The sequence below is a fragment of the Penicillium brevicompactum genome (genome assembly GCF_028827555.1).
Source record: "Penicillium brevicompactum strain IBT 35665 chromosome Unknown utg000006l_segment0_segment0, whole genome shotgun sequence".
Taxonomy (NCBI): Eukaryota; Fungi; Ascomycota; class Eurotiomycetes; order Eurotiales; family Aspergillaceae; genus Penicillium; species Penicillium brevicompactum.
Genome location: NW_026623209.1, coordinates 2701815 through 2726734, shown reverse-complemented (window position 1 = coordinate 2726734; position 24920 = coordinate 2701815). Strand labels below are relative to the sequence as shown.

The window sequence follows — 24920 nt, the reverse complement described above, 5'->3', positions numbered from 1 at the left end:
TCATTATTACGTGCTTAGTTGTGTTGTTTTTATTCTAGTCAGCCCATGACAGGTGGAGGTGAGGTCCGTCGAATGCTGGATTCGATCATCTCACCAGTCTGATGCCAAATCCGGCCACCTACCCAGAAGGGAGGTATACAGCAAAACATGGGTCCAGAGCGATCCCGCGACTTTAAATACGTTAATTATGGTTTAACTCTAAATTTAAATGCGCCACAAACTGGTTCTCGTAATCGTTGACGTTACATGGAAAAATCACGCTCGTATTCTTCGTGTACTACAATTCTCGGCCCACGATGGAGTGTCCCCACCTTCTGCTATGCGTCTATTGAATGGGCACATGATATTGCATTCGTAACGCGGCTGCGAATAACAGAAATAAATTGGTGTCCAAGAACTTATTCCACCTGCCCGCTGTAATTGCAATCGCGGCCAGTCTAACATGGAACCCGCCTCGACCTCTACTCCTCCAGAGGAGATGAGCCTTCGTATTGACAAGGAAAGCAAAGAGAACGCGGAACCTCCTTCTTTCGCAAATTATTTGGTACTGTGCCAAAAACTCATCCACTTTCACCATCACTGACATCTTGAGTAGAGGATTCTTTCGTACGGTGCTCGACATGGTCGAGTTTTTCTCATTATCCTGGGGTTAATATGCGCCATGGGCTCTGGGGTTGTACGTTCAGCGCTTTTGTGGCTTTCTCTGTATGAATGGCTGACAATCCCTAGGCTCTGCCATTGATGAACATCGTCTTTGGTAAACTCGTCGGTGACTTCAACCAATATTTCAGTCCAGGTGCTGCTCCCAGCGAACAGAGCTTCAAGTCTTCGCTCAACCAAAGCAGGTGAGACTCACACCTGTAATTCGCGTGTTTTTGAGCCTATGGAGCTGACTTCCTTGACCATAGCCTCTATATTGTATACTTGTTCATCGGCAAATTCGTATTGTCGTATATTTCCATGGTAAGTAAACAAATTTTGTGAATCGTTATTCAATAGTTACTCACCGCAGGGGATAGATTTGCTTCCGAGTCATCAGTTTACATGCATCCGCCGCATTACGTCTCGAGTACACTAAGGCACTTTTTGCCCAACCCATCAGCCGATTGGACGAAATATCTATTGGGACGATAACCAATTCAATAACGGCGCTGTCTAATACAATCCAGCAAAGTGTCTCGGATCGCCTTTCTATCCTATTCCAATCCCTGGCGTTGCTTATCGCAGCCTATGGTATTGCCTTTAAATACTCATGGGCACTGACACTGGTAGTCAGCTCAGCTATAGCTTTTGTGCTGATTGGCTTTGCCCTAACAGTGCCCTTCCTGGTGAAGATACAGCGAAACGTGGATAAAGCTGATAACCACCACGCATCCGTCGCCGCAGATTTCTTTAGCTCTATCCGGACCGTTTTCTCCCTCGGTGCTGAGGGTCCATTGGCTAAAAAGTATGCCCGACTAGTTGATGACGCTAAGAAAGAAGGCTTGCGGATGTCCCCCGTCACTGGAATCCATCTTGGACTTCTTTTCTTCGGCATGTATGTCAGTTTCGCATTGGCATTCTGGTTCGGGTTGAAGCTCTATCGTGAGGGTCATATTGCAAACATTGACACTGTTATTACGTATGTTACATCTCCACTTACAGGTATCTAGCACTTTCTGATCTTTATAGTGTCTTCTTCTCTGTGCTCATCGTGGTCACGGTCCTTGGAAGTATCGCCTCACCGCTCATGATCATTTCCAAAGCCATTAGTGCCTCCGGGGCATTCTTCGGCATCATTGATTCGGAGCAAATCTCCACAGCTGGAGTCAGAGATCCCGATGTGTCCAGTTACGCTGATATTATATTTCGGGATGTTTCATTTGCCTATCCAACACGCCTCGGCATATATGCCTTGAATGGGTTCAATGCCACGCTCCAAAGAGGCAAAACAACAGCATTGGTCGGACCATCGGGCTCGGGAAAGAGCACTGTGGTTGCTTTGCTTCAGAGATGGTATCAACTCCAAAATGGAAAATCCTCCGATTCAACACAAGGAAAGCTCCCAGGAGACATCACTGTGGACAATCATCACATCAATGATTTAGATCTAAAATGGTGGAGATCCCAGATCGGGCTCGTTCAGCAGGAACCGTATCTGTTCAATGAATCCGTTTATAACAACGTTGCTTTTGGCCTAATTGGGTCCAAATGGGAAGGTGAAACGGAGGTAATGAAAATGGAACTGGTGACGGAGGCGTGCAAGGAGGCTTTTGCAGAAGAATTTATCACACAGCTTCCTCAGGTAATTCACTATATCCACATATCTGTTCTTTCCGCATTCTTCGACCAAGCACTACTGACTTTTTGATCGGAAGGGTTATCTGACGGTAATTGGTGAAGGCGGGATCACTTTGAGTGGTGGTCAACGCCAACGACTCGCCATTGCACGAAGCATCGTCAGCCGACCCCCAATTCTAATATTCGATGAAGCGACTAGTTCTATTGATGTTCGAAGTGAAAAGGTCGTCCAAACTGCTCTCGACCGCATATCGAAGCACCGCACTACAATCATGATTGCGCACCGCCTTTCCACCATCCGTCGAGCAGACAATATTATCGTGATAAAGGATGGAACTAACATGGAAGAGGGAACACATGAGGACCTTATATACAGAGGCGGGGCGTATTATAGCATGGTTCATGCGCAGCAGCTTGAGCCACTCAGAGCTCCCGAAGAAGACAAGGCTGAAAGCGATGATCTCCTTATCCCGAAAAAGGAGATTCGGGCCCAAGAATACCCTACTGACTCAAGTGAAAAAGAAGAAGACCAGCAAACGGAGCATGAAACCAAGAAATTTGGCTTCTTTCACTCATTTTGGGTGATTGCTAGTGAGCAAAGGCACCATTGGATTTTGTATATCTTCATCCTTGTGGGAGCCATGGGAGTGGGTTGTAAGTGATATATATCCTTGATACGCTGTCGAAACTGACCATAGACTTGACAGCCGGGTATGCGTTGCAAAGCTGGCTTTTTGCGCAGTTGGTCCAGGTTTTCCAATTTACGGGACAGAAACTCGTGAATGCGGCTAACTTTTGGGCGCTGATGTTCTTTATCCTGGCTCTCGCCATGGCTGCATTCTATTTCATCTTAGGCTTGGCCTCAAATTCCATCTCAATGGTTGGTTAGCCTACTTCATCTTGTTGTCAGGAATCATCTAACCTGGAAAAGTTCGTCGCATCCGTGTATCGCAAAGATTATTTCTTTAACCTTGCCCGACAATCCGTGTCCTATTTCGACCGCGAGGAGAACGCCTCTGGCAGTCTGGTTTCCAGATTATCAACAGACCCAAGACAAGTCCAAGAGTTATTTGGCCCTAACGGGGTGTTTCCTCTGATTTCTCTTTTCAACGTCATCGGATGTGTCATAATCTCTTTCATCTTTGGATGGAAGTTGGCAGCCGTTACATTTTTCGCCGCAATGCCGTTTCTCTTTCTTGCCGCCTTTATGCGCATCCGCTATGAGATCATGTTTGAATCTTTAAATGCTGAAGTGTATAAAGATAGCTCGAGGTTTGCAGCGGAAGCAATCCGTGGATTCAGAACCGTGACTTCCTTGACTATGGAAGACTACATTATCGAAAAGTACTCGAATCTGCTACAGCAGCAAAGGAAAAAAGCACTTCGAAAAGCATGGTATGCGACGCTTGTCTTCTCTTTTTCAGACAGCGTGGAACTATGCGCAATGGCGCTCACCTTCTGGTACGGCGGGCAGCTGCTTGCATCTCGGGAATACGATCCTACTGCATTCTTTGTGGTCTATATTGCCATCATCCAAGGCGGCCAGTCTGCAGGACAATTCTTCAGCTTTGGTCCTAACATCGCTCAGGCTAAGGCCTCTGCTAGTCGCATTCTCAGTACCCGACCAACATCAAAGAGTCAACTTGAAATATCATCAAAAGAACCGCTCTTCTTCCCTCGACAGAACCATACGGCTGATATCGAGTTTAAAGATGTCACTTTCATATATCCTTTTCGGAATACGCCGGCATTTTTGAATGTTAATGTATCTATCAAAAGCGGTCAATTCGTTGCTTTTGTTGGTCCCTCTGGCTCTGGCAAGTCCACTCTCATCTCAATTATAGAAAGATTCTACGACACCACGCACGGCTCTATCATGTTCAATGGACGAGATATCCGTTCTATTGAGCTCTCTTCCTACAGGCGGTGCATCTCTCTTGTGGCACAGGATCCAAGGCTTTTCGACGACACTATTGAGGACAACCTACTCCTCGGACTCGAAACTACAAACAAACAACTCATGCGAGAGCAGATGGTGCAAGCATGCAAAGACGCCGAGATTCACGATTTCATCATGTCCCTTCCTAGTGGCTACTTAACGAGTCTTGGTGTTAGCGCGCAAACATCGCTCAGTGGCGGTCAGAAACAACGTCTGTGTATTGCACGGGCTCTAATTCGGAGGCCCCTCGTCCTTCTTTTGGATGAGGCAACGTCGAGTTTAGATTCACAGTCTGAAAAACTCATCCAGGACGCCATGGAGCGTCTAGCCGTGAAACGCCACATGACTATTATTGCAGTCGCCCACAGACTGGCCACCATCCAGAAGGCTGATAAAATCTTTGTCTTCGGGGAGAGTATCTCACATCCCGGATCAGAGATTGTGGAGAGGGGGAATCATCACGAGCTGCTTCGAAAAAAGGGGCCTTACTGGCAAATGGTATTGTTGCCTTCAATCAAGCATCACTCTAGAGTAAAAGCTGACATGGAAACAGTGCCAAGCACAGGCTTTGGAAATGTGAATTCGCTTTTAGATTGCGGAAAGTCGTCTCTGTCAAAATCTAGTTGCTCTAACAAAAATCGATTGTCTACGCTGTGTCCGAGTAAGTCTACCTTGATCTAATGTATCATCACCTTCAATGGCAGTTTCTCGGTATTAGATATCGGGATATACAGATGAACAGGGGCTTTAGCTATGTCGGCCTTTGTGATACCAAGTACGTTATATTGCCCTTAGTCAATAAAATCTCGAGGGTAAGAAGTTCCGGGAAGAATGTTATCTAATGGCATGATGGAAATGTCGTGCCTAGTTGGTGCAAGATAGGAGTGGTGAATATATGAACTTATAGAATAGCTGAGAAAACAGCACGAAACTAACAAGAATGGTTTTTTGCGGGCTCAAGTACAGCTGAGCGGACGGAAAGCCCTGTTTCCCACACCCTATGGCCGCAGGTGCTGAGTTTTGTATCAAAACTGTATATATAGTAAAGGTGCTACACTTTCTGTGACGAGACAAGGTTTTATCAGAGGAAAACAGTACATTCAACTAAAATACTGAAGATGGGGAGAAAGGGAAAGAAGACGAGAAGAAAAATCCTCACTCCTCCACTTGTACACCCACCAGACATCAAGGTAACAACCACAGCATCTTCCTGAACTCCGTTCCTGCCTCCTGTCCCTTTATCACGCTTTCTGCCAACAATTGAAAGGAAATAATAAGAAGCCGCTTCGTCACTAAAGAGGTATGTCTAGCTCACTATTGATTGCTTCTCAAAATGCTTCATTTCATATAGAAAGGTGCTAGTTGTAGCGATTTAGAAACAATATATTCCGAGGTTATAGAATTATACATAAAACATATACTGACACAGTATAAATTCCTAAACAAAGTAGAATGACAGTGGAACTAATTTATTTCTCTTTATTTCTATGGTATTTTGTATTATGCTACTAGCTGCAACAAAACCCGTCACCGGCAACAATAACCTTGGAAGTACCTAACAATATTCGCTTTTCCAGTAGGTAGGGAAGTGGGAGTCCCAGTTGAGAATCCCAGTATGACTCGATCAGTAGTTGATATTCCGATTTCAGACTGTTCCGGACTATGCTGTTAAAGTCTGAGTCAACCAAACCCCAGTATCTCCCGTGTTGTTCAAAGCCAATTATACAAAAAGCATACTATCTTAGGTCGTGTGAGTGCACAATGACTTACATTCATCACGAGGAGATTTGAGTTTCAGTGTAGTTCATGGAGTTGCAACGGTCTAGGCAGCCAGATGAATAAGGATAGCCGCCGTTCGCGGATAACATTCTATGTTACCAGAAGTTGTCCCATCTACCTCGTAAATAAAGTTAATCAGTATTCCTTGGCATATACCAACACAACGGCAGAAAAGTCATGCTCGACGTAAGTGATAGGTCCATGTCGCCCACTTACATAGTGGCATTGAACTGTGCAATTACTTTACCTTATAACGAATTATGTGCTCACTGACACTGACGTGTCTTACCAGCCATCTATCCATGGAAGCAGTAATCATTTTTCTGATATACACCAAGTGTTAGAAAATCATTTGATCTAGAAGACCCATTCAACTTGGTATCTAGCCATGGTTCCACTTTCTACTTCTGAGCAGAGTCTCTGCACTGCACCAGCACGGCGAGATATCCACGGAAAAATATTTAAAGAACCGTAAGCACAAAGACCCCATCGTAGGCTTCTATTCCAACTAGCAGGACTGAACGTGTTCGTCACGATCTAGTGAATTATCTATAACTTATTCCCAAATGCAAGGCCGTATCCACCTAGCGCGCCATGCGGAAGGTCTCCACAATTTGCGCAACGATGCCACGATCCCCGATGCTCCATTGAGTGAACGAGGTTTTGACTTCGCGGAAAATCTCGGACATCGCTTCATCAGCGAGTACTCGAAAAGTGTGGGCGAAATCGTATCCAGCCCACTCCGCAGGGCTCTCCAGACGTCCTTAACGGCATTCCACCGGATCTTGGACTCCACCCAGTATCCTAAAAATTCCGGCATGGGTGTTAACAACGGAGTGATGTTAGTCCTGGATGCCAATTTGCAGGAAATTACCGACCTGCCTTGTAATACCGGCTCCGATCTGAACGATCTAACAACCGAATTCCCCGGACTTACGTCGGCAATACAAAAACTGCATGGGGATTGGCATGTCAAGACGGGGCCTCGCTCGCCGTTGACACAATCTCTGAGCAAGAGAAAAGCCGAGATTCTACACCGGCTCGAAAAAACTCTGACGGATTTGCAAAATGAACCGATGGGCAAAGACATTATCGTTGTAACTCATGAAGGTGTGATTGACCTACTTGCACCCACTGCAGACATTCATATGGGGCAATGGCAAACCTTTAACTTGGTCAGAGAAAATGGGCTGCTCTCTTTGAAATGAGGGGCAACTGGTTAATGTGGGTGGGAAAACTGTCATTTCCAGCATATGAATAAGTTGTCATGCTCTGCAAGCATCATATGGTCTCTCCCTCCCTCTCTCGCATGTGCTTGCTTGCTTGCTTCCTCTCGTCTTCCATTATCCTTTTTGCTTGCTTGCTTGCTTGCTATCCGGTGCCATCTGATCTGCTTTGCTTGCTTTGCTATGTTTGCTTGCTTCCCTTTGCTATTTATGCCTGCTGCTCCATTGCTTCTTGCTTCTGTTTCTTTCCTTCTTCATCTTTAGTTCCTTCGTTACCAATGGACAACCTTGTTTCCATCATCATCACATAAGTGTTTGGAGATTGCCTGGTTGGTCAGGCTCCCTGCAGGTGTAGATAGCGCAGATGGAGAGAGCTTCTCTCTCCCCCTCTTCTTCTTCTCCTCGTGTCTCTTTCTACAATATTACGCTATTGTATATGTCTGCTTGCGGTGTTTCCGTCGATAATAAGGCTGGACCTATTCACCAATTCGCCAAGCCCATAGCCCAGCCCAGCCAAACCCGCCAATGGGCTGGGCTTTGGGCTTGGTCTCCGGCCCATTGGGGTGATGGGCCCCAACTATGGGCCCCAAACGGTGTGACATATACCGATCCTTGGCGAATGGATAAACTATGTGTGTTTTGCTGCTAACTCTGAGTTCTGATCCTAAATCAAGTTTAAAGTTTATTTAAATTTTATAGTATCAATCTCTAAAACTATATTTTAACTCTTATACGAATATCATTATATCCATGGATACCTATTGCTATACATTATATTGCTATAGAAAATTGAACCTCCCGAGGTCTACTTCAAGTAAGCAGGGCGAAATGTTCCGGACGGGGTTTACATGCTAGAACATTCAAAAGATACAGATATTATAAGCAAGATTATGAACGGCAAGATCATAATTATACATAGAAATGGGCTCGAATGGGGGCCCCGTGAGCCCCCATTAATGGGCTGCGGTCTGGGTTGGGCTTTAACAATAGGCCCAATAGCCCATTGATGATTGGGCTCGGGGCTTGAGGTCCGGGCCCAACCCGGCCCGGCCCATTGAAGAGGTCTAGATAAGGCCATACTTCGCAAGAACGTTCAGTGAATAGGCATACTTGGCACAATTTGTTGGATTAAAATCCAACTGGGTCTGGATTCCGTGATCTTCTATCACGCGATGTGATTCGAATGTGGCCATATGTGCACGGGCGCAAGGGAAAAGTTCCCAAGCTGCCAATCCGGTCTCAAAGAGGCTGAGAATACCCCACAATTACCCCGCTGAGAAGGAACTTTGCATGAGCGTCAATAAGCAACCTTATTTATGACAGTTCTTATTGTTTATTTTATCTTGTCTCGTGTCACAAAGACCATGATTCCACAAACAGATGCTCGTATATGAAGCACAGCTCCTATGCGCCACTAATACCCGTTCATCTTGCCAATGGGTGATCTAGAATATCGTATTACGATTTACCGACTCCCGCAGGGAGCTTCCGTCGATGAGGTACCCGTGGATCAATTGCCCTTTCCGAGAAGCCTCCCGTTTGCGGCCGCGCCTCTGATGTATCAAACATTCGTAAGTGCAAATGGGCGGAGGTCATTGTTAGATTTACAAAATACACGTCTACAGGTGATCATGGTCGAAGCATTAAAGAACAGTCTGGACAATGTCAAAGACGTCGTTGGTCAGTGGAATGAATGCCTGGCATTTTTGCCACGAAATACCACCGTGTATAAAGGGGAAACGAACAACCTACCTCATCTTTGTCCGCCAGGATTCGAGAAGTCTCTAGTTCTAACAATCTAAACCCATTTCAAGTCAACACTCAGTTTATCATCATGTCCTTTGACAAAGACCCGAACGTTGAAGTTGTGCGTGAATACAATGGTGCAGTCCATAGTCTAGACCATGCGCAACAGCCGTGGTCACCTGAGACCGGTCTCCATGGTCCATCCGATGCTATAAGCGCTGCCTATCAATATATTCTTAAGGTCGCAGATGACTACCAAATTCCTCGGGACGTCCTTGGTGAAACTCCCACCAAGCTCTCGGAACCCGCCAGTGACACAGGCGCTCCATTTGGCCTCACATTAGCACAGGCAAGGCCTCGGTTTAGGAGCACAGCAGTGACCTACCAGCAAACGCTGAGAGGACTGCCTGTGTGGGACGCCAAGCTTAGCGTCATTGTGAACGAGGAGAACCAGGTAATCAACTCGTCCAGCAGCATCGACACAAACGCCTCCGAACCCGGTCCCCTCCCGGATGATGCTAAATACATGAAAAACGCTGTTACGGAGGAAGATCTTGGCCAATTGTTGGCGCTTCCAGTACGCGGAGGTGGAATTTACTTCAAACCAGAGCAAAAGCAACAACACCTTCTTGTCTATCGCTACCACAAGGATGATAGACAGGAGATAGCTGGGGATTCTGCACCCACCTTAGTTTTACCTGAAGTCCCCGAAACGATCAGAGATGGACAGTATTATGTGGTGAGAGAAGTTCTTTTCTCTCTCCCGATCTCTGGATATGGTGACCTCAACTGGAGAGCATTGATTGAAGTCAAGACGGGCTCTATCGTCTACTTGCAGGCTCTCACAGCTGGTCTCATTGGCTGGGTGTTTGCCCAAGACCCTGCTACAAAGCTCGGCCACAAAGCTCCCGCAGCAAATGGCAACAATGCTGACTTGAACCTGCTACGTGACAAAGTTTTCCTTCCTGACATTGTTCCGACGACCCCTCAATCTCTCAAGGGCAGATATGCTGAAATTAAAGAAATGCAATTGCCTACGAGTCTGCCCCCAACGACATCCAATGGTGAATTCAATGATAGCGTTGAGACAGACAAGTTTGCGGCTGTCAGTGCATACTATCATATTACAAAGTTGTTCAGGCTTCTGGCCGAGCTGGGTTTCCCGGTTAAAACGTTCTTTGACGGCACCAAATTTCCCGTCCCTGTTGATCACCGTGGCTTCAACAACCAGGTAAATGCTCAAGCCCCGGGAAATGCGACTGGCAATGGCTCCGGAGGATTTATTTTCGGCCGGGCTGATGATCATTCGACAATTGGTATTGCTGCGGATTTCCGGGTCGCTGCACACGAGTTCGGCCATGCACTTTTGTGGGATGCTATACACTGGCCAGGATTTGGTTTCGCTCACAGTCCTGGAGACTCACTGGCTGCCATATACTGTGATCCTGGAAGTGATGCACAAGATCGATTTGATACATTCCCTTGGAGTGTTATCCGTCGCCGCCATGACCGCGAAGTCGCTGATGGCTGGGCATGGGATGGACCCCAATATAGGCCTAATCCAGATCTTCCCGATATCGGCCTCTACCGTCGCGAGCAGGTTCTATCAACCACTCTTTTCCGTCTCTATCGGGCCATTGGTGGAGATGCGATCGGTGATCGCCACAAGCAGAACTGGGCATCGAGGTACACCCTCTATCTGATCTTCGGAGGCATCGCTACCATCACAACAAGGGCCGAACTGCCGTACCAATATGTCTCTGCAATGATTTCTGCGGACAACGGTACAGTGCTTGGCTACCCTGGTGGTGCTGTCAGGAAGATTATCCGCTGGTCATTCGAGAAACAAGGCCTTTATCATCCTCTAAACACCCCAGCACCCGGGGTCATGACAAGAGGGCCACCTCCAGCTGTGGACACGTACATCGATGACGGCAGAGATGGCGAGTACGACTATGCTCCTATGTCTGGTAACCCGTCAAGTATCTGGAATCGCCAGGCTCCAGATGGTATTTTGATCAACCAGGCTCCCATTGCCGGTGCTACAAACTACTGCTATGTCGCGGTGAAGAACCGGGGAACAGAAAATGCGCAGAACGTTCAAGTCACTATATATGAGTCTAATATCCCAGAGCCAACGACCTGGCCGACCCACTTCCAAACACCGGGCACTGTTATTCAAATTAGCGGGTCTCTCAGGGGAAATCGACAGCAAACTGCTATTGCTGGGCCATTCCGATGGACGCCCAAGTCGGATGTCTCGTTTGATAGGCATAGCTTGCTGGCCGCTGTCCGTGCTGATGGTGACCTCTCCAATATTGATGCAAACAGCGGCTTGGCATGTGCAATCGGGCCCACGGCTGTCGATAACCTCGTTCCCTTTGATAATAATTTGGCAGTGCGGCACTTTGAACGGTAAATATTTCCAAGTGAGATGTCTGGACTGTCGCGTAGCACCAAACGCTATTTGAATACCGAAATGCCGACTAACACCATGCTTTGTGATTCAATCCTCAAATTATGCAATTTATTCGTCTTATGCTCGCTGTGCTAAGTTCCAATATTGACTGAAAATGTCCGGTGCCTAGGGAGATGCGTACAAGAATGAAAGCTGCCTGATCTTGCACGATTTCATAAGTTACTGCAGTTTGACAAATCCTTTGCTGTTTTCTCATTGCAGTAGGATGCAATTTAAATGTAATGACCTGTCTAGATGGAAGGTCCAACTAGGTGTTTTGACCATTGAGTGTGGTAGACTCGGCATGAGAAATGCGTATAGGACCGAAAGTCACAATGGATCCAGGCATCATAGCTGGATTTAGTTACTCCGTATCGATTTGATTAAATAACTGGGATCAGTCGACTAGACCCAAAACTTCAAACCCTCTTCAATGTGTTTGGCGGTGTTTGTTCTGTTTGCCAGGCTCCTCCCAGGTGTAGACAGATCTAGAGAGCGAGAGCTTCTCTCTCCCTCTTCTTCTTCTCCTCGTCGCTCTTCTTCAATACATTTTTTACATGTCTACGGTGTTCCTTTCATCGATGCGATGCCTTCATTCTATCTCAAAATCCAATAACCTTCTAAGAATGGCTTGGTCTGATAGGCTTCGAGTTCTCGACCCAATCAAATGGACCAGATGGCTTTGTTAACCACACATCTCCAGGGCCATATGCACCTCTTGGTTTGGAATGATCGAAAAGGGTACCACTCAAAAAGGTATGTGGGAATCCATGATCAAAGTCATAAGCTGACTCAATAGTCTCGATCTCCTCATCTGTCAAAAAGAGTCCTAGGGCAGGAACATTGCCCTTCAGGTGCTCAACAGTCCGACCACCAATAATGGGGAAAACATACGGCGCTTTTTGCAGGACGTACGCCAGCGCAATGTTCAACAGCGTCACTCCTCTTTCATTGGCCAGGCTTTCCAAGACACCAGACACCTGCTTGTCACGCGCTGAAGTGGGGATGAAATTCCGACCGGGATTCGATATCATCCGTTGCTTAAATCCTTCGGCTGTTTGGAAGCTTCCTTGACCCAATGTTCCATATGGACACAAGCCCATACCTTCGTCGTGACACATGGGGATGATGTCTCGCTCGAAGTCTCGCATGCCGGCATTCCACATGCCCTGATAGACTGAAAACTGTCGCAGTCCACGATCGCGGGCATACTGGTTTGCTTTGCTCACAATCCAAGCAGGTGTGTCGGAAATACCAAGATAAAGAACATTGCCCGATACCACGAGGTGGTTGAGACTCTGCATCATTTCGGGGATCGAGGTGGTGTAATCCCACCAATGCACGTAGAAAAGATCAATGTAGGTTGTCTGGAGCTTACGCAAAGAGTCCTCCAAGGACAAGGCCATGGATTTTGATCCATTACCAGTGTAATTGGCCTGGATGGTATCTTTGCAATGGGCCTTGTATGGAGAAGTATACTTCGTGGCCAGCACGAGATCATCCCGGTTCTTGCGAGAGGCAATCCATTCACCCACCCACACCTCAGATTGTCCATCCTGGTAGGCATTTGCAGTATCGAGGAAGTTACCACCATTGTCATAAAAATAATCAAGGATCGCGAACGCATCCTCTTTGCTGCACTGGCCGTATTTTTCGGGATGGGTACCTCCAAATGTCATTGTGCCTAGACACAGCGGTGATACTCGTACTGATGCAGAAGGAGCTAGTTGGCGGTAGCGGCCTAGCAAGGCCTTGGGGTCGGGAGACATGTTGGACTTCCAAGGTTGTCAAGAGATATAAAGCGATAGGCGAGTGGTCTGACTCCATTCCTCGAAAATTGTGGCAAACTCCTTCACTACCACGGCGAAGCCGACACCAGTATTCCCACCACAGGCTCCATTCGTTACCACGAGTCTGTTCGAAAGATAATGTACCCCGATCTGTCATTCGAGGAAGGAAATAAGAAGCTCAATGAGTGGTACCGCCTCTACCTGATTCCAGGAGCGGCCCACTGTGCCACCAACTCTGCTCAGCCCAACGCTGGGTTCCCCCGTGACAACTTCAATCACCTTATCCAGTGGGTTGAAGATGGTATCACCCCTACGACCATCAATGCGACAGTACAGTCGGGCTCAAAGGAGGGTGAAGTTCAGGATGTTTGCACCTGGCCATCGCGTCCTTACTACAAGAATGGCACGCTGGTTTGCCAGGAAAACCAATCTTCCGTCAAGGCCATGCTATGGGACCTGCCTGCTTACAAGATGCCTGTCTATTAAGTGTAATAGACCCGGATCATAACTGTAAGAGGTTTATAGCAGGTGTCGACAATACCAACCAAATGTATACTATCCAATGCTTTGAATAATGAAAATTGTTAGCAAGGATCATTATTGACCGTTGCTATAGTATACTTTGAGCTCCCAAAGACACTCTCAATGATCAAGTATACACCCCTAAACTTGGAATCCTTAGGCGCAATTTTGAAATTGCTGAAAAACGAAGTATTTAAGACAGCGTAGAACACCAATGGACATCTGGAGGGCCAAATGCTGTGTAATCGGCGGACCACCTGACGCCAAGACTTGCGGAGCTCGGTCCGACCTCAAACTGCGTCGAGCTTCATATTACACCTACAGACACCTACGATGGTTCGATTAAATGCCCTCGCCCTCGGGGCTCGCAGCTTGCGCAGCCGTCCAGCACCCCGTCTCCGCCAATTCGGAACTTCCGCCCCCAAAGCCAAAGAAAATGCCTCATTCAAAAGCCAACTCTACGAAAGCACCCAGCAACGACTGAAGCGCGAGCGCGCCGAGCAAGAGAAATTCGCCCAGCTGCAAACCCAATCCCCAGCCGGCCGCAACGCAGCTCTCATCTTCGGTACAGTGATCCGAAACCCCCACATGAACACGGATCTTTCCTAACCGTCCCAGCTCTTGTATTCTTCTCAACGGGCGCCTACTACCTCGGATCCCTCAAACCCGCCGCACTCCCCTCAGCCTCGACAACACCACTCTCTGAAGTTGACGCAATCAAACACAACGTCTCCCCCTCGAACCTGCAAGCCGCATGGGCGGACTTCGTCGAGATTCTTGGCTCAGAGAATGTATCCACAGCAGCCGGCGACTTGGAGTCGCATTCCGGCTCGGATTGGTCTTCGTATTCTGCCAAGGCCGACGAGAAGCCCTTTTTGATCCTCTACCCGAGTTCGACAGAAGAGGTATCGCGCATTATGAAAGTTTGCCACCAGCGCGTGATCCCCGTGACACCGTACTCCGGCGGAACCAGCTTGGAAGGTCACTTTGCGTCGACGAGAGGTGGTGTTTGTATTGATTTCCGGCGCATGGATAAGATCTTGCAGTTGCATAAGCGGGATTTGGATGTTGTTGTGCAGCCTGCGCTTGGATGGGAGGAGTTGAATGAGGTCATTGGTGAGGATGGACTTTTCTTCCCACCTGATCCAGGTCCTGGAGCGATGATTGGTGGTATGGTGGGGACGGGGTGTTCGGGGACAAATGCTTACCGATATGGAACTATGCGCGAGTGGGTGTTGTCGCTGACGGTGGTGCTGGCTGATGGGACTGTTATTAAGACTCGGCAGCGGCCTCGCAAGTCCAGCGCTGGGTATGATCTCACTAAGCTGTTTGTTGGAAGTGAGGGGACACTCGGTCTGGTGACGGAGGCGACGCTGAAGTTGACGGTGAAGCCGCAGAGCCAGAATGTGGCTGTTGCGAGCTTCGGGACGATCGCCCACGCTGCTGAATGTGTGACGAACGTCGTTGAGGCTGGTATCCCTGTTGCTGGTGTTGAAATCCTGGATGATATCCAGATGAAGTGCATCAACGCCAGCAAGACTACCAGTCGTCAGTGGAAGGAGGCTCCTACTCTGTTCTTCAAGTTCACTGGAACCCCGGCTGCGGTCAAGGAGCAGATCGGCTTGGTTCAAAAGATTGTCTCCAGCGCTTCCGGCAAGTCTTTCGAGTTCGCTAAGGGCGAAGCTGAGATGACTGAGCTCTGGAGTGCCCGCAAGCAAGCACTGTGGAGTGTCATGGCTATGAAGAGGACTCCCGACGACCACGTCTGGACCACCGACGTTGCGGTGCCTATGAGCCGACTGCCTGATATTATGGAGGCTACCAAGGAAGACATGACGAAGAACGGACTCTTGGCCGGTATCTGCGGCCACGTTGGGGATGGAAACTTCCACGGTAAGCTGACTGAACCTGGATTGGCTCTTTAAGAATGACTCTAACGGACACAGCCATCATCTTGTTCAACGACAACGAGAAGAAGAAGGCCGAGGGCGTTGTTCACAGAATGGTGAAGCGCGCAGTGGAGATGGAAGGCACCGTCACCGGTGAACACGGTGTTGGCCTCGTCAAGCGAGACTACCTCGAGCACGAGTTGGGCGAAACTACAGTGGACGCCATGCGCCGCGTAAGTGAAGATAATCCCAACCATCTACTATTCTTTCTACACCACACAAAACGCTAACATCACATCTCAAATCACCAGCTAAAATTGGCCCTTGATCCCCTACGCCTGCTCAACTGCGACAAGGTTGTCCGCACCGAGCAGCCCGCAGCCGGAGAAGTCAAGGAATGGTAGACAAATTTGTCCAATGAAACACAGACTCTAGCCCAGCACTACCCGGGGTCCAATCCGGTGCTCTTTAATCCGAGTCCGAACCAGACCGCTCATGGTGATGATGGCGGCGGTGATGATGGTGGTGACGCTCTTCACTGTCACTGCCACTGCGAGAACCGCGCTCTTCATAGCGTCGCTCGACGCGATATCCGTCGCCGCCTTCGTACTGTTGACCATAGCCCTCCTGGGGTCTCCCATACCCAGAGCTTTCGACCTCATTGTAACGAGGCTGGGGTCTTCCATAGGACTCTCTGTGGACTTTGTTAATACGTGTACGGAGTAAACGCATCGCTTCAAATAATTGCAAATAACTTACTGTTCATATTCGCGAGGGGGTGGCGGTGCTCCATACCCGTACTCCACGGGAGGAGGTCCTCCGTACCCACCGCCATATCCACCGCCATATCCATCCCTGGCAGGTGGTGGGCCTCCGTAGTCCACTCGCTCTTCGCTGCGGTACTCAGAGTGACTACTCTGGTAGGTCTCGCGCCTCTCCTCCTGGTAGTAGCCCTGGCTCTCCCCGTGACTCTCCGAGTGACGAGAGTGGTATTCCTGACGCTGGTAGTTCTCTGCGGGCGGCGCATATCCTGAGTACTCATCACGACGGACAGGAGGCTGGCCATAGGTGGTTTCACTCGAGTATTCATATCCACCGGGAGTGGGACGGTACTCTTCATGATGAACAGGGGCGCCGTAGCCCGACTGGCTCTGGTAGCCCGACTGGCCGCCCTGGTAACCTGACTGGCCCTGGTAGCCATACTCAGGGCGAGACTCGACCTGACCGTAAGAGTCCCCGCCTCCACCATAATGCTGGGTCTCATGAGGACGGCTCTGGTAACCACCACCACTGCCGCTATCGTAAGAATGAGTCTGAGCCTCTGGGCTCTCCCGACCAGGCTTCGAGTCATTGTTCAGAAGCATAGAGCCCATGCCTCCGACAATTCCACCAAGCAGGCCGCCGAGCGCACCGCCTCCAACGGCCTCAGAAGCAATACCCTCAATAGCAGAGCTGCCAGCGTTTTGACCGCCAGAACTGCCACCGCCACTGTTCTTGGGCAGAGCGAGGGGCTTGCCGCATCCGTGTCCGCAATCCTGGACACCATCCTTGTGGTTACGGCCTTCTAGGACACCGTCGCGACTAAGCTGGTCACGGAGGATATCGCGCTCATCGTCATCCTTTTCACCCCACCACTTCTCAACGGTTGAGAACATGATGTGGCGCATGTCGGAGGCGCCGTCACGGCCGTGCTCGCGGTGGGCGGGGTGGTGGAAAACACCTGCGATGATTCGGTCGAGGGTTCGGTCGACGTCGGCGTCTTCGTGGTCCCAGCATTGCATGAGTTGCGGGACGGACCACTTGACGACCTCGGATGCGATGCGACCGGCGGGTTCGTTGAGGATGTTGGAGAAGTGGTCCTTGGAGAGCATGGAGTGGGTGGGGTTAGAGCATTCATCATCGTTGAAAACGATGTGCTGCTGCTCTCGACTGCTCTGGATAACTTCGGACGAACCAGTCTCGAGCTCGGACTTGACCTGCTTGATGATGGGCAGGACGTAGGGAGCTAGGATGGAGAAGACGAAGACGGTGATTTGGTCTTGGATCTGCTCGATCAACTCGGGCAGGACGGGGATCTTTTCGATGGCTTCGTTGATTCGCTTCAGGAGGTTGTCGTGCCATTCGAGGACTGGGTAGATCTGCTTTTGGACGTTGTTTAGGTAGAGAGTCCACTCCTCGGGCTCGCGGGGGTTGATCTCCTGGCTATCGTGTCTCGCGTCATCGGCCTTGTTCTTGAAATCGTCCATCTTGTCGGTCTGGTCATTGCTGTCACCTAGGAGACCTTCAGGGATCTTGGAAAGCAGGTTCTGCAGGAAGCTCTCGGAGGAGTCCTGGTTGTCGGATTCGGTGATGGCGTTTTCCAACGACTCCAGTTCAGACTGCATGGTCTTATCAGACAATTCACCTAGAACGGAGTGGAAGAAATCCACACCACCAAAGGTACCGGTCACGATGGGGTAGACCTCTCCGACACCCTCGACCTCCACTCTGGTGTCCCGTCCGACGTGCGGGAAGACCTCGGTCTCTCCGAGTTCAATGAGACTGAGTTCTGTGTAGTTGGAGTGAGCAGCATAGTCCTCCAGACAGTGCAGACCAGTTCCCAGGAGACGGAGAGCTTCATAGAGATCATCTTTGTTTCCAGACTCGCCATAGCGACGACCAAGTTGGATAGAGCGACCCAGAACGCTACGGATGAGAGCAGCCGAAGTATCGATTCCGGCGTCCTCGTTGGCGATATAGTTCTTCAGGCCTAGATGATCTGGAGTTAGCCTGGATCGGATCTAACCATAACTCGAGAGTCCATACCTGTACGGGGATCGATGGAAAGTTCCCGCTCTTCATCGACGGGTCCACGCAGGCGACGGTCGTAGTTGCGCGCATCGTCACCCTCAGCGTATCCCAGTGGGTTATCGATGTGCTCGGTGGGCTGATAGCAGCCGAGGCGCTTGGTGGTGACCTCAAACTCTCCCGTTCCGTATCTGATAGGGTTTAGTTCAGCAGAACTTGAAAGGCCGCAGTCGTATACAGTACTTACCCAAAGCTCATGAAGCCCAGGACCCATATCAAGATGCGAATAGCCTCGGCACTGACGTACTTGACGGTGCCCACATCGACAGCCTGGCTGTAATCCCGCAGCCAGTTACCAAAGTAGACCCGCTTGACATCCAGCTTGCCAAACTTCTTGCCGCCCGCAACTCTCGCCAGGAGGAGGGTGAGGAGGGCGTCTTCGATATCTCCATGACGCCAGTTCTGCCCCTCCAACTTGGACAAAGAAGCGATGTTACCAGCACCGAAGGCATGGACCTGGCTGGAGAAAGCAACGAGGATTAGCAGGGAAAGCCCTAAGTTCTGTAGAGAGAGACCCATGGTTGAATATGTGTATGAAGGATCAAACAGAAAGCAGGAAGATGTCAAACCCCCACCACGTCAACGTCAAACACAAACATGGTGGGGTGAGACCATCCGTACGCGCTTGGCTGCAGCTCGCGTCGCCATTTGTTCCGAGCTGGTCTTGGCTGGTCTTGGCGTGGATGATCTCTTGAAGTTCTGCATATGATGTACAGATCTGCTCGATCAGATCAGAGCCAGGGGGGGTATCATTGAAATGTATTGCGAGAATACGGAGTACGATGTAAACATAGCATATAAATCCCCCGTAGTTCATATATCACATAGTAGTCAAAAGGACAGGGGAGTTGAAAAGTACGGCGGAGACGTTACCCACAAATTTAAGACAGTGGATTGGGTTTGAAGACGATCACTAGAAGAAGTGAGCTATGGAATGTTCTACCGAGATATCTTATGAACCAGTACGGAGTACGGAGTAAGTAGAGATCGAAAACGATGTATTGGAAAGCCGCGTCCAGGGCGCATGGAATTTGCAATAGAAGGTCGCTAGACTTCCACAGGAATGCATAGTGGGGGGTCTAATCTCCACTATGAGAAATTAAGATGAGATGGCGAGTCAAATAGGAGGAAATGAGGTTATTAATAGGGAATCAGGAGAGAGAACGTAAGAAATAGGGGAGTCAACGAGTAATCCACGTTATTCCGAGGCCCAAAAAGGGAGAAAAAAGGAGATCGCGAACACAACGCCGCATGCGGTCTCGACCCGTATATCTCCGCTCTCACCGCCGTCCCCTTTTCTTTCTTGCTTCACGATATAAAAGTCTTTGGACTTCTTCCTAGCTCATTGCGCTTTGGACTCTACTCGTTTGACATTGACATCGCTTATTTCACCCCGATATGCTTTAGTCAGATTCATCTCATCACTCTTGCGCATAAGCGCTTATCTGAGCGTCTTTGCGTCTTTCCCCGCTGATGCCCTCGCCCCCTCTAAGCCCCCCTCTTCAACCTTCAGTGAAATTCGCCTGGTGAGCCTTGGGAACATTGCGCCCGTTGCACAGTTGGCATTTCACTTGTTCCGCGCCCCTCCGTCGAGATCTGCCATCTTGCAGATCTTCTTCCTTCCGCGACCTCTCCCGTCATGCATCACGCCATTTACAACTGAAAAAACCACAAAAAAAGCACCTGCTACACTGAGTTAGAGGTGTGTCTCTCGCCATGGCTCGCGCCGAAGTTGAATACTCTCGCGAGTCGGTCTTGCCCGTCTTCAGAAACCGTCTCACGGGCGAGACCGGGTCTCTCCAAAAACCGCAAAAGGCGCGACCCAGCATTGAAAGCAGACGCACCACCTCTTACAACATCTTCCCGTCTCAAAGTGTGAATGACTCGCAAGAGTTCCCATTCCCCGATGTGTCCGACAACACGCGATCTCCCGTCGATCGCAGAAAGCGCGGCTCCATGGCTTCCAGTTTCGCCAACGACACCCCGCTAGAACAGCCCTGGATATCCGAATCTCACAACTTGATGAATGCGTCGGAGCAGAACGTCTCGTCTGACGCGCTCGACTATCGGCCCCACAAGAGCAGATCGGTGAAGCCAAAGGTCCACATCAAGCCGATCTTGCGGAAAATGTCTCGTGACGATGCGCCATCAACCTCGATTGATCTATCTCGATCTTCTACCGAGCAAGAGGGACTGGGGATCTACTTGAACTACGAACGGGAGCGCGGTGGGTCGGTGACGTACAAAAGGACACCGTCCGGTCTGCACAATCGATCCACGAGCGGAACCTCTCAATTCTCAACCGGATCCGGATCTAGTGGAGGCAAGCCTGGATCGCAGTATGTGCATCCTATGCGCCAAACTCCCCGAGCCTACACCCCGCCATTGGGTCAGTCCTACCAAGAGTCATCAAATGACAGCGACGATCTCGATGAAACACCCGAGGAAGAGCCCATAGGCGCGCAAGAGTCGTACAACTCAAACCATGCGCGCCCTCGACTATCACTCCAAATCCAAGATGATTCGCTCACGCGCCTCCCTTCGATTTCACAGACCAACGTGACCAGTCGCCCGTCCTTTGGGTATTCCCGAGATCTGGATTCGACCACCTCTCCAATGTCCCGCACTTCTCTCGACTTTGTCTTCCGATCCCGAACTCGAACTAGCACCGACCCGATCTCTCGGGCGGCGACTGTGCAAGCAGCGCGTCAGGCATTCGAGGATAAAGAGGCCGAAAAGAACCGACGTCTCGAGAAGCAACAGATCAAGGCTGAAGAGCGCGGTAGTCGACGCCGCTTGAAGCGACGCACTTCAGAGGGCCCTGAGTCACCCGTCGTGCAGTCGAGCGAAGATATCTCCGAGAAGCCCCGAAGATCCACCGTCCATGCCGGCGAGGAACCTCATGCCTCCTGGAAGTCTCAATCCAAAAGCACCTGGGTGCTCTTCATGACATGGCTTCGGACTCGGATCTTCAAATTGAAGCGAAAGATCCGGAAACATTGATTTCTGATTTCGAATCTTTTGTGTTCATTTTTCCTTGTGTTTTTTCCTATGTGTCTTTTTCCTTTTTCGTTTTTTTTTTTATTCCGGTTCATACCAATGAGCGAGCGATTTGATGATTCCACCTTTTGACATGGGAGTTTTTTGCACTTTTATGGGAACATCGCTCGATACGAGCTGGATACATGGCGTCTGGATTGCTGCTTTTGCAGCGCATGCGTTTGATTGCTTTGGAGGATTTGCAGGCCGACTATCCCAGGGGTAGGATGGGCATATCTCAAAGCATTTCATGCATGGAAATGAGAAAGTGGTGACTTGATTCCCACAATGCTAAGTGAATTTATGAATTGAAAAAATTACCCTTATTTTTTGATGTCTACGTAGAGCCAAAGCCTGGAACCCCTGACTCTGTACGGATTACTGTAGTTATACTTGTATACCAGCTCCTTGCTCCTTATACTTCCAGGGCTAGGTACTTCCGAGGTTGCCAACCGTGGGACCTGGTCCGGACCGGAGCTTATCGATAAGATTGTATCTGCTATCTGCTATCGATAAGCCACGTGATCGAACTGCGCACCTGTCACTTTCCGCCAGAACTCCCCCGAATTTCCCCAAACTACGGCGCACAGCAGTGACAACAGACGACAACCATCTGATAAGCTAGCTCCACATCTTTCTATCTATCACGCCCACGCGCCTCTGCGGAGCGCCATGGTGTACGATTGGGCGGGGAAGCGGGAAATCTGCTACCAGATGTACATCCAGGAGAAGAAGCCTTTGGAAGAAATCATGGATTACATGCGGACCGCCTACCAGTTCGCCCCCAGGTGAGTGTTTACTCCGAATAGAGCTCATTGGTACAGACACCAATTGATCGCAACCTTCTAGCAAGCGCGCTTTTCAGACTCAGTTCAAGCGATGGGAGTTCCCCTCCAAGCAAAACCCAGCACATAAGAATGTCGACCTGGTCGTGCGCGTGAAGCACCTCTGGGAGAAGAATACCAGTCAGCGGGATATGCTGCGCATTCTGAACGAGGAAGGCTTCGAGATTAAAGAGAGGGAGCTGATGCGAGTGCGCGCGAAGAATCGTTGGTTACTGCGTGTCCCCAATGGAATGAAATCGCACGCCAATGCCGAGATGGAGGCTGTTAATCCTGAAGATGAAGGACTTTTGGCTTTGCAGCAGGAGGTTTACAAGGTTGAGAGTGCGCTCGATGACCCGGATGCCATGTCTAATGGGCCTGATGGTGAGCGACCGACCTCCGAGTCCCCCGCTTTGTCGCCTGAGGTCATCGCAAAACGACAGGAGCGGCTGGACCGCCTGAAGACGGAGAGCGCGGAACGTTGGGCATCTAGGAAACGCCGCCGTCGCACTCGAGGCTGGGCTGGGTTACCGGCGGATCCCCCCTGGCCCTCCGCGATTTCCCTCGGAGACGACTATCGATGAGAGCAAGCAGTATCTTAGCCTCGACAACACCATGTACCGTCAGACTAGGGATCACTTCCAGCGAATATGCGAGGAAGCTGGATTCATTAAGAAAACAGCAGCTGGACCTGAGAGGTGGCAGGCTGCGAAGGACAAGTTGATCCAAGAATCCCCGCATCTCCAACAAGTCTTCAGTGCCGATCCTACCCAACGGGACGCAAAGGTCCTTGCACTTGATGTCGTCTGTACCGATGTCACAAAACGGATGCGGACTTTGGAAAGACGGATGACCATCGCCGAAGCAAAAAATGCACTTGGAATCAACCCAGAAGAAAGCCGACAGATCCGAAATGCATTTTACGACACATTAAAAGTAGACCACTTCACCAGCAAGCTCGAGGCTGGAGACGACCATTGGCGCGAGCTCAAAGACCAATGGATTGCCAACTCGGAGCTACTCCAACGGATCCTTGCACCCGGACAGGCCGACCCGGATCACACCAACAAACTCAAGGCCCTGGAGGTCCTCTGCCGCGACGTCATGAAGAGGCTACGAGACGACCAGACGAAGCGTGACCCAGCGCGGAAGAGATCCTCGGCACGCGCCGAGTCCCGCAATTCCACACCTACAAACACGAACACAACCCCCATGGGCAACATGCTCGGCAATGAGATCAGTAACGGTATCAGTACGCTGGCATCCCAGGCCCTCGCCAGTGCGCCAATGGCCGCCACCGAGATTGGAGATATGCAAATCGATCCCTCTCTCCTCCAAGCAGCCAACGACCCATCCTTCACAAATCCCCACGGCAATGGTGCTTTCGAATACGTGGGCACCATGCTGAGTTCCGAATTAATGCATACACCTGTTTACTTCCAGATTGGACCTTCGTCAGAGACGGCGAAACCATGGCTGGAGAAGCTGACTACCCGCACTGTGGAAGAGCTTCGTCAATTGATTGATGCAAGGTATCCCTATTCGATCATCTCTAGAATCGAGGGAATGGATAGGGATGAGGATGGGAATGAAGTCCCGTTCGCTATTGAAGCGGATCACGATTTGGACGCTTACTTGACTCATGTGCATGGCAGGAGGGCGTTGCTTGTGTTTACTATTTGAGCGCTTTTCGATTTTCAAGGTTGTCATTGCACACCTACTCTCATGTTTATGTAGTGATAGGAAAATATGACTTGCTGAAAGGAATAATTGATGTGCAGTTGATTACATGCATGATGTTCACAACCCTGGAAGGTCTCCATGTTGCAAGTTTGTCTTCAATCTTTACGTACTGTGCGCCTGCACGGCCGCATGTCCAGAGAATGAAAGCCGTCATTGGCTATTATGGCAAGAAGAGCACCAACATAAAGAACTCAAAACTAATACTGCTCTCTACTGTGTCGGTTTTCATGCCCTTTAGGGCTCCAGGGTTGTAGTACGAAATAGTGGGACCATCAAGTCGTCCTATCTCAAAATTGAGTGAAAAATGTCGCACAAGATTGGAACCTTGGTCTGCCATCCAAACACGTACTCTGTGCTGGGACGATCACTCGACCTCATGTTTTCACCACGTTTAAAATATAGGATGGCGCGAGTACCCTAATTGGATCTCCTAGCCGCTGAACTAGATAGTGGGTCAGGCGCCAAGAAGCGGCTGGTCTTGAGTTGGTCACACGCTAATGCATAGTGGTCGCGAGCGACCGAGTCGGTTTACAGCACTCGAATCTAGTTGGATATCGATGGATTGTAAATCTATACCACCCGCCTCATTGGCCGAAATCTCCCCAGTGACTACATTAGTACAACCTTGTGTCTACCAACAACCGTAGCCGCTGACCGGTTCCAGCGCCCAGTGGCCGTTACGCACTCACATTGGGGCTGTACGGCATTTTCTCTCGAAGTTCCTCTTATTTTGGTCACTTGCTAGCACGTCACAAGATCACGCGAGTCCCTTTGTGGTCGATTCATGTTCTGGAACCTCTTGAAGTTGGTTGGAAATCTACCCAATTCCAACTGATCA

At 49.7% G+C, this 24920-nt stretch overlaps 9 protein-coding genes across 9 annotated transcripts; 7 read left to right on the top strand and 2 right to left on the bottom strand.

Moving 5' to 3' along the window:
* Positions 1-442: 442 nt before the first annotated feature.
* N7506_009231 (uncharacterized protein) lies at positions 443-4879 on the top strand (the record flags this gene model as incomplete). The annotated part of the gene is made up of 9 exons (XM_056958524.1): positions 443-544; positions 596-676; positions 730-845; positions 909-963; positions 1020-1621; positions 1672-2284; positions 2358-2934; positions 2988-3160; positions 3212-4879. Coding segments are annotated over 9 exons (3987 nt in total), but the record flags the coding sequence as incomplete, so codon positions are not given.
* A 1685-nt stretch (positions 4880-6564) lies between these two features.
* On the top strand, positions 6565-7206 carry N7506_009230 (histidine phosphatase family protein; the record flags this gene model as incomplete). Its single annotated transcript, XM_056958523.1, has 1 exon — positions 6565-7206. One exon carries the CDS (start codon positions 6565-6567, stop codon positions 7204-7206), a length of 642 nt encoding a protein of 213 aa, XP_056807913.1.
* A 1852-nt stretch (positions 7207-9058) lies between these two features.
* On the top strand, positions 9059-11389 carry N7506_009229 (uncharacterized protein; the record flags this gene model as incomplete). Its single annotated transcript, XM_056958522.1, has 1 exon — positions 9059-11389. The coding sequence occupies one exon, from the start codon at positions 9059-9061 to the stop codon at positions 11387-11389; it is 2331 nt and encodes a 776-aa protein (XP_056807912.1).
* A 659-nt stretch (positions 11390-12048) lies between these two features.
* On the bottom strand, positions 12049-13197 carry N7506_009228 (aldo/keto reductase; the record flags this gene model as incomplete). Its single annotated transcript, XM_056958521.1, has 1 exon — positions 12049-13197. The coding sequence occupies one exon, from the start codon at positions 13195-13197 to the stop codon at positions 12049-12051; it is 1149 nt and encodes a 382-aa protein (XP_056807911.1).
* A 159-nt stretch (positions 13198-13356) lies between these two features.
* N7506_009227 (tannase) lies at positions 13357-13704 on the top strand (the record flags this gene model as incomplete). Its single annotated transcript, XM_056958520.1, has 1 exon — positions 13357-13704. One exon carries the CDS (start codon positions 13357-13359, stop codon positions 13702-13704), a length of 348 nt encoding a protein of 115 aa, XP_056807910.1.
* A 369-nt stretch (positions 13705-14073) lies between these two features.
* Positions 14074-16033, top strand: N7506_009226 (Vanillyl-alcohol oxidase C-terminal subdomain 2; the record flags this gene model as incomplete). Its single annotated transcript, XM_056958519.1, has 4 exons — positions 14074-14305; positions 14359-15633; positions 15687-15862; positions 15941-16033. The coding sequence occupies 4 exons, from the start codon at positions 14074-14076 to the stop codon at positions 16031-16033; spliced, it is 1776 nt and encodes a 591-aa protein (XP_056807909.1).
* A 27-nt stretch (positions 16034-16060) lies between these two features.
* Positions 16061-18995, bottom strand: N7506_009225 (Het-C domain-containing protein; the record flags this gene model as incomplete). The annotated part of the gene is made up of 4 exons (XM_056958518.1): positions 16061-16330; positions 16436-18378; positions 18435-18607; positions 18664-18995. The coding sequence occupies 4 exons, from the start codon at positions 18993-18995 to the stop codon at positions 16061-16063; spliced, it is 2718 nt and encodes a 905-aa protein (XP_056807908.1).
* A 1197-nt stretch (positions 18996-20192) lies between these two features.
* Positions 20193-21479, top strand: N7506_009224 (uncharacterized protein; the record flags this gene model as incomplete). Its single annotated transcript, XM_056958517.1, has 1 exon — positions 20193-21479. The coding sequence occupies one exon, from the start codon at positions 20193-20195 to the stop codon at positions 21477-21479; it is 1287 nt and encodes a 428-aa protein (XP_056807907.1).
* A 708-nt stretch (positions 21480-22187) lies between these two features.
* Positions 22188-24022, top strand: N7506_009223 (Clr5 domain-containing protein; the record flags this gene model as incomplete). The annotated part of the gene is made up of 3 exons (XM_056958516.1): positions 22188-22303; positions 22365-22723; positions 22833-24022. The coding sequence occupies 3 exons, from the start codon at positions 22188-22190 to the stop codon at positions 24020-24022; spliced, it is 1665 nt and encodes a 554-aa protein (XP_056807906.1).
* Positions 24023-24920: the final 898 nt, after the last annotated feature.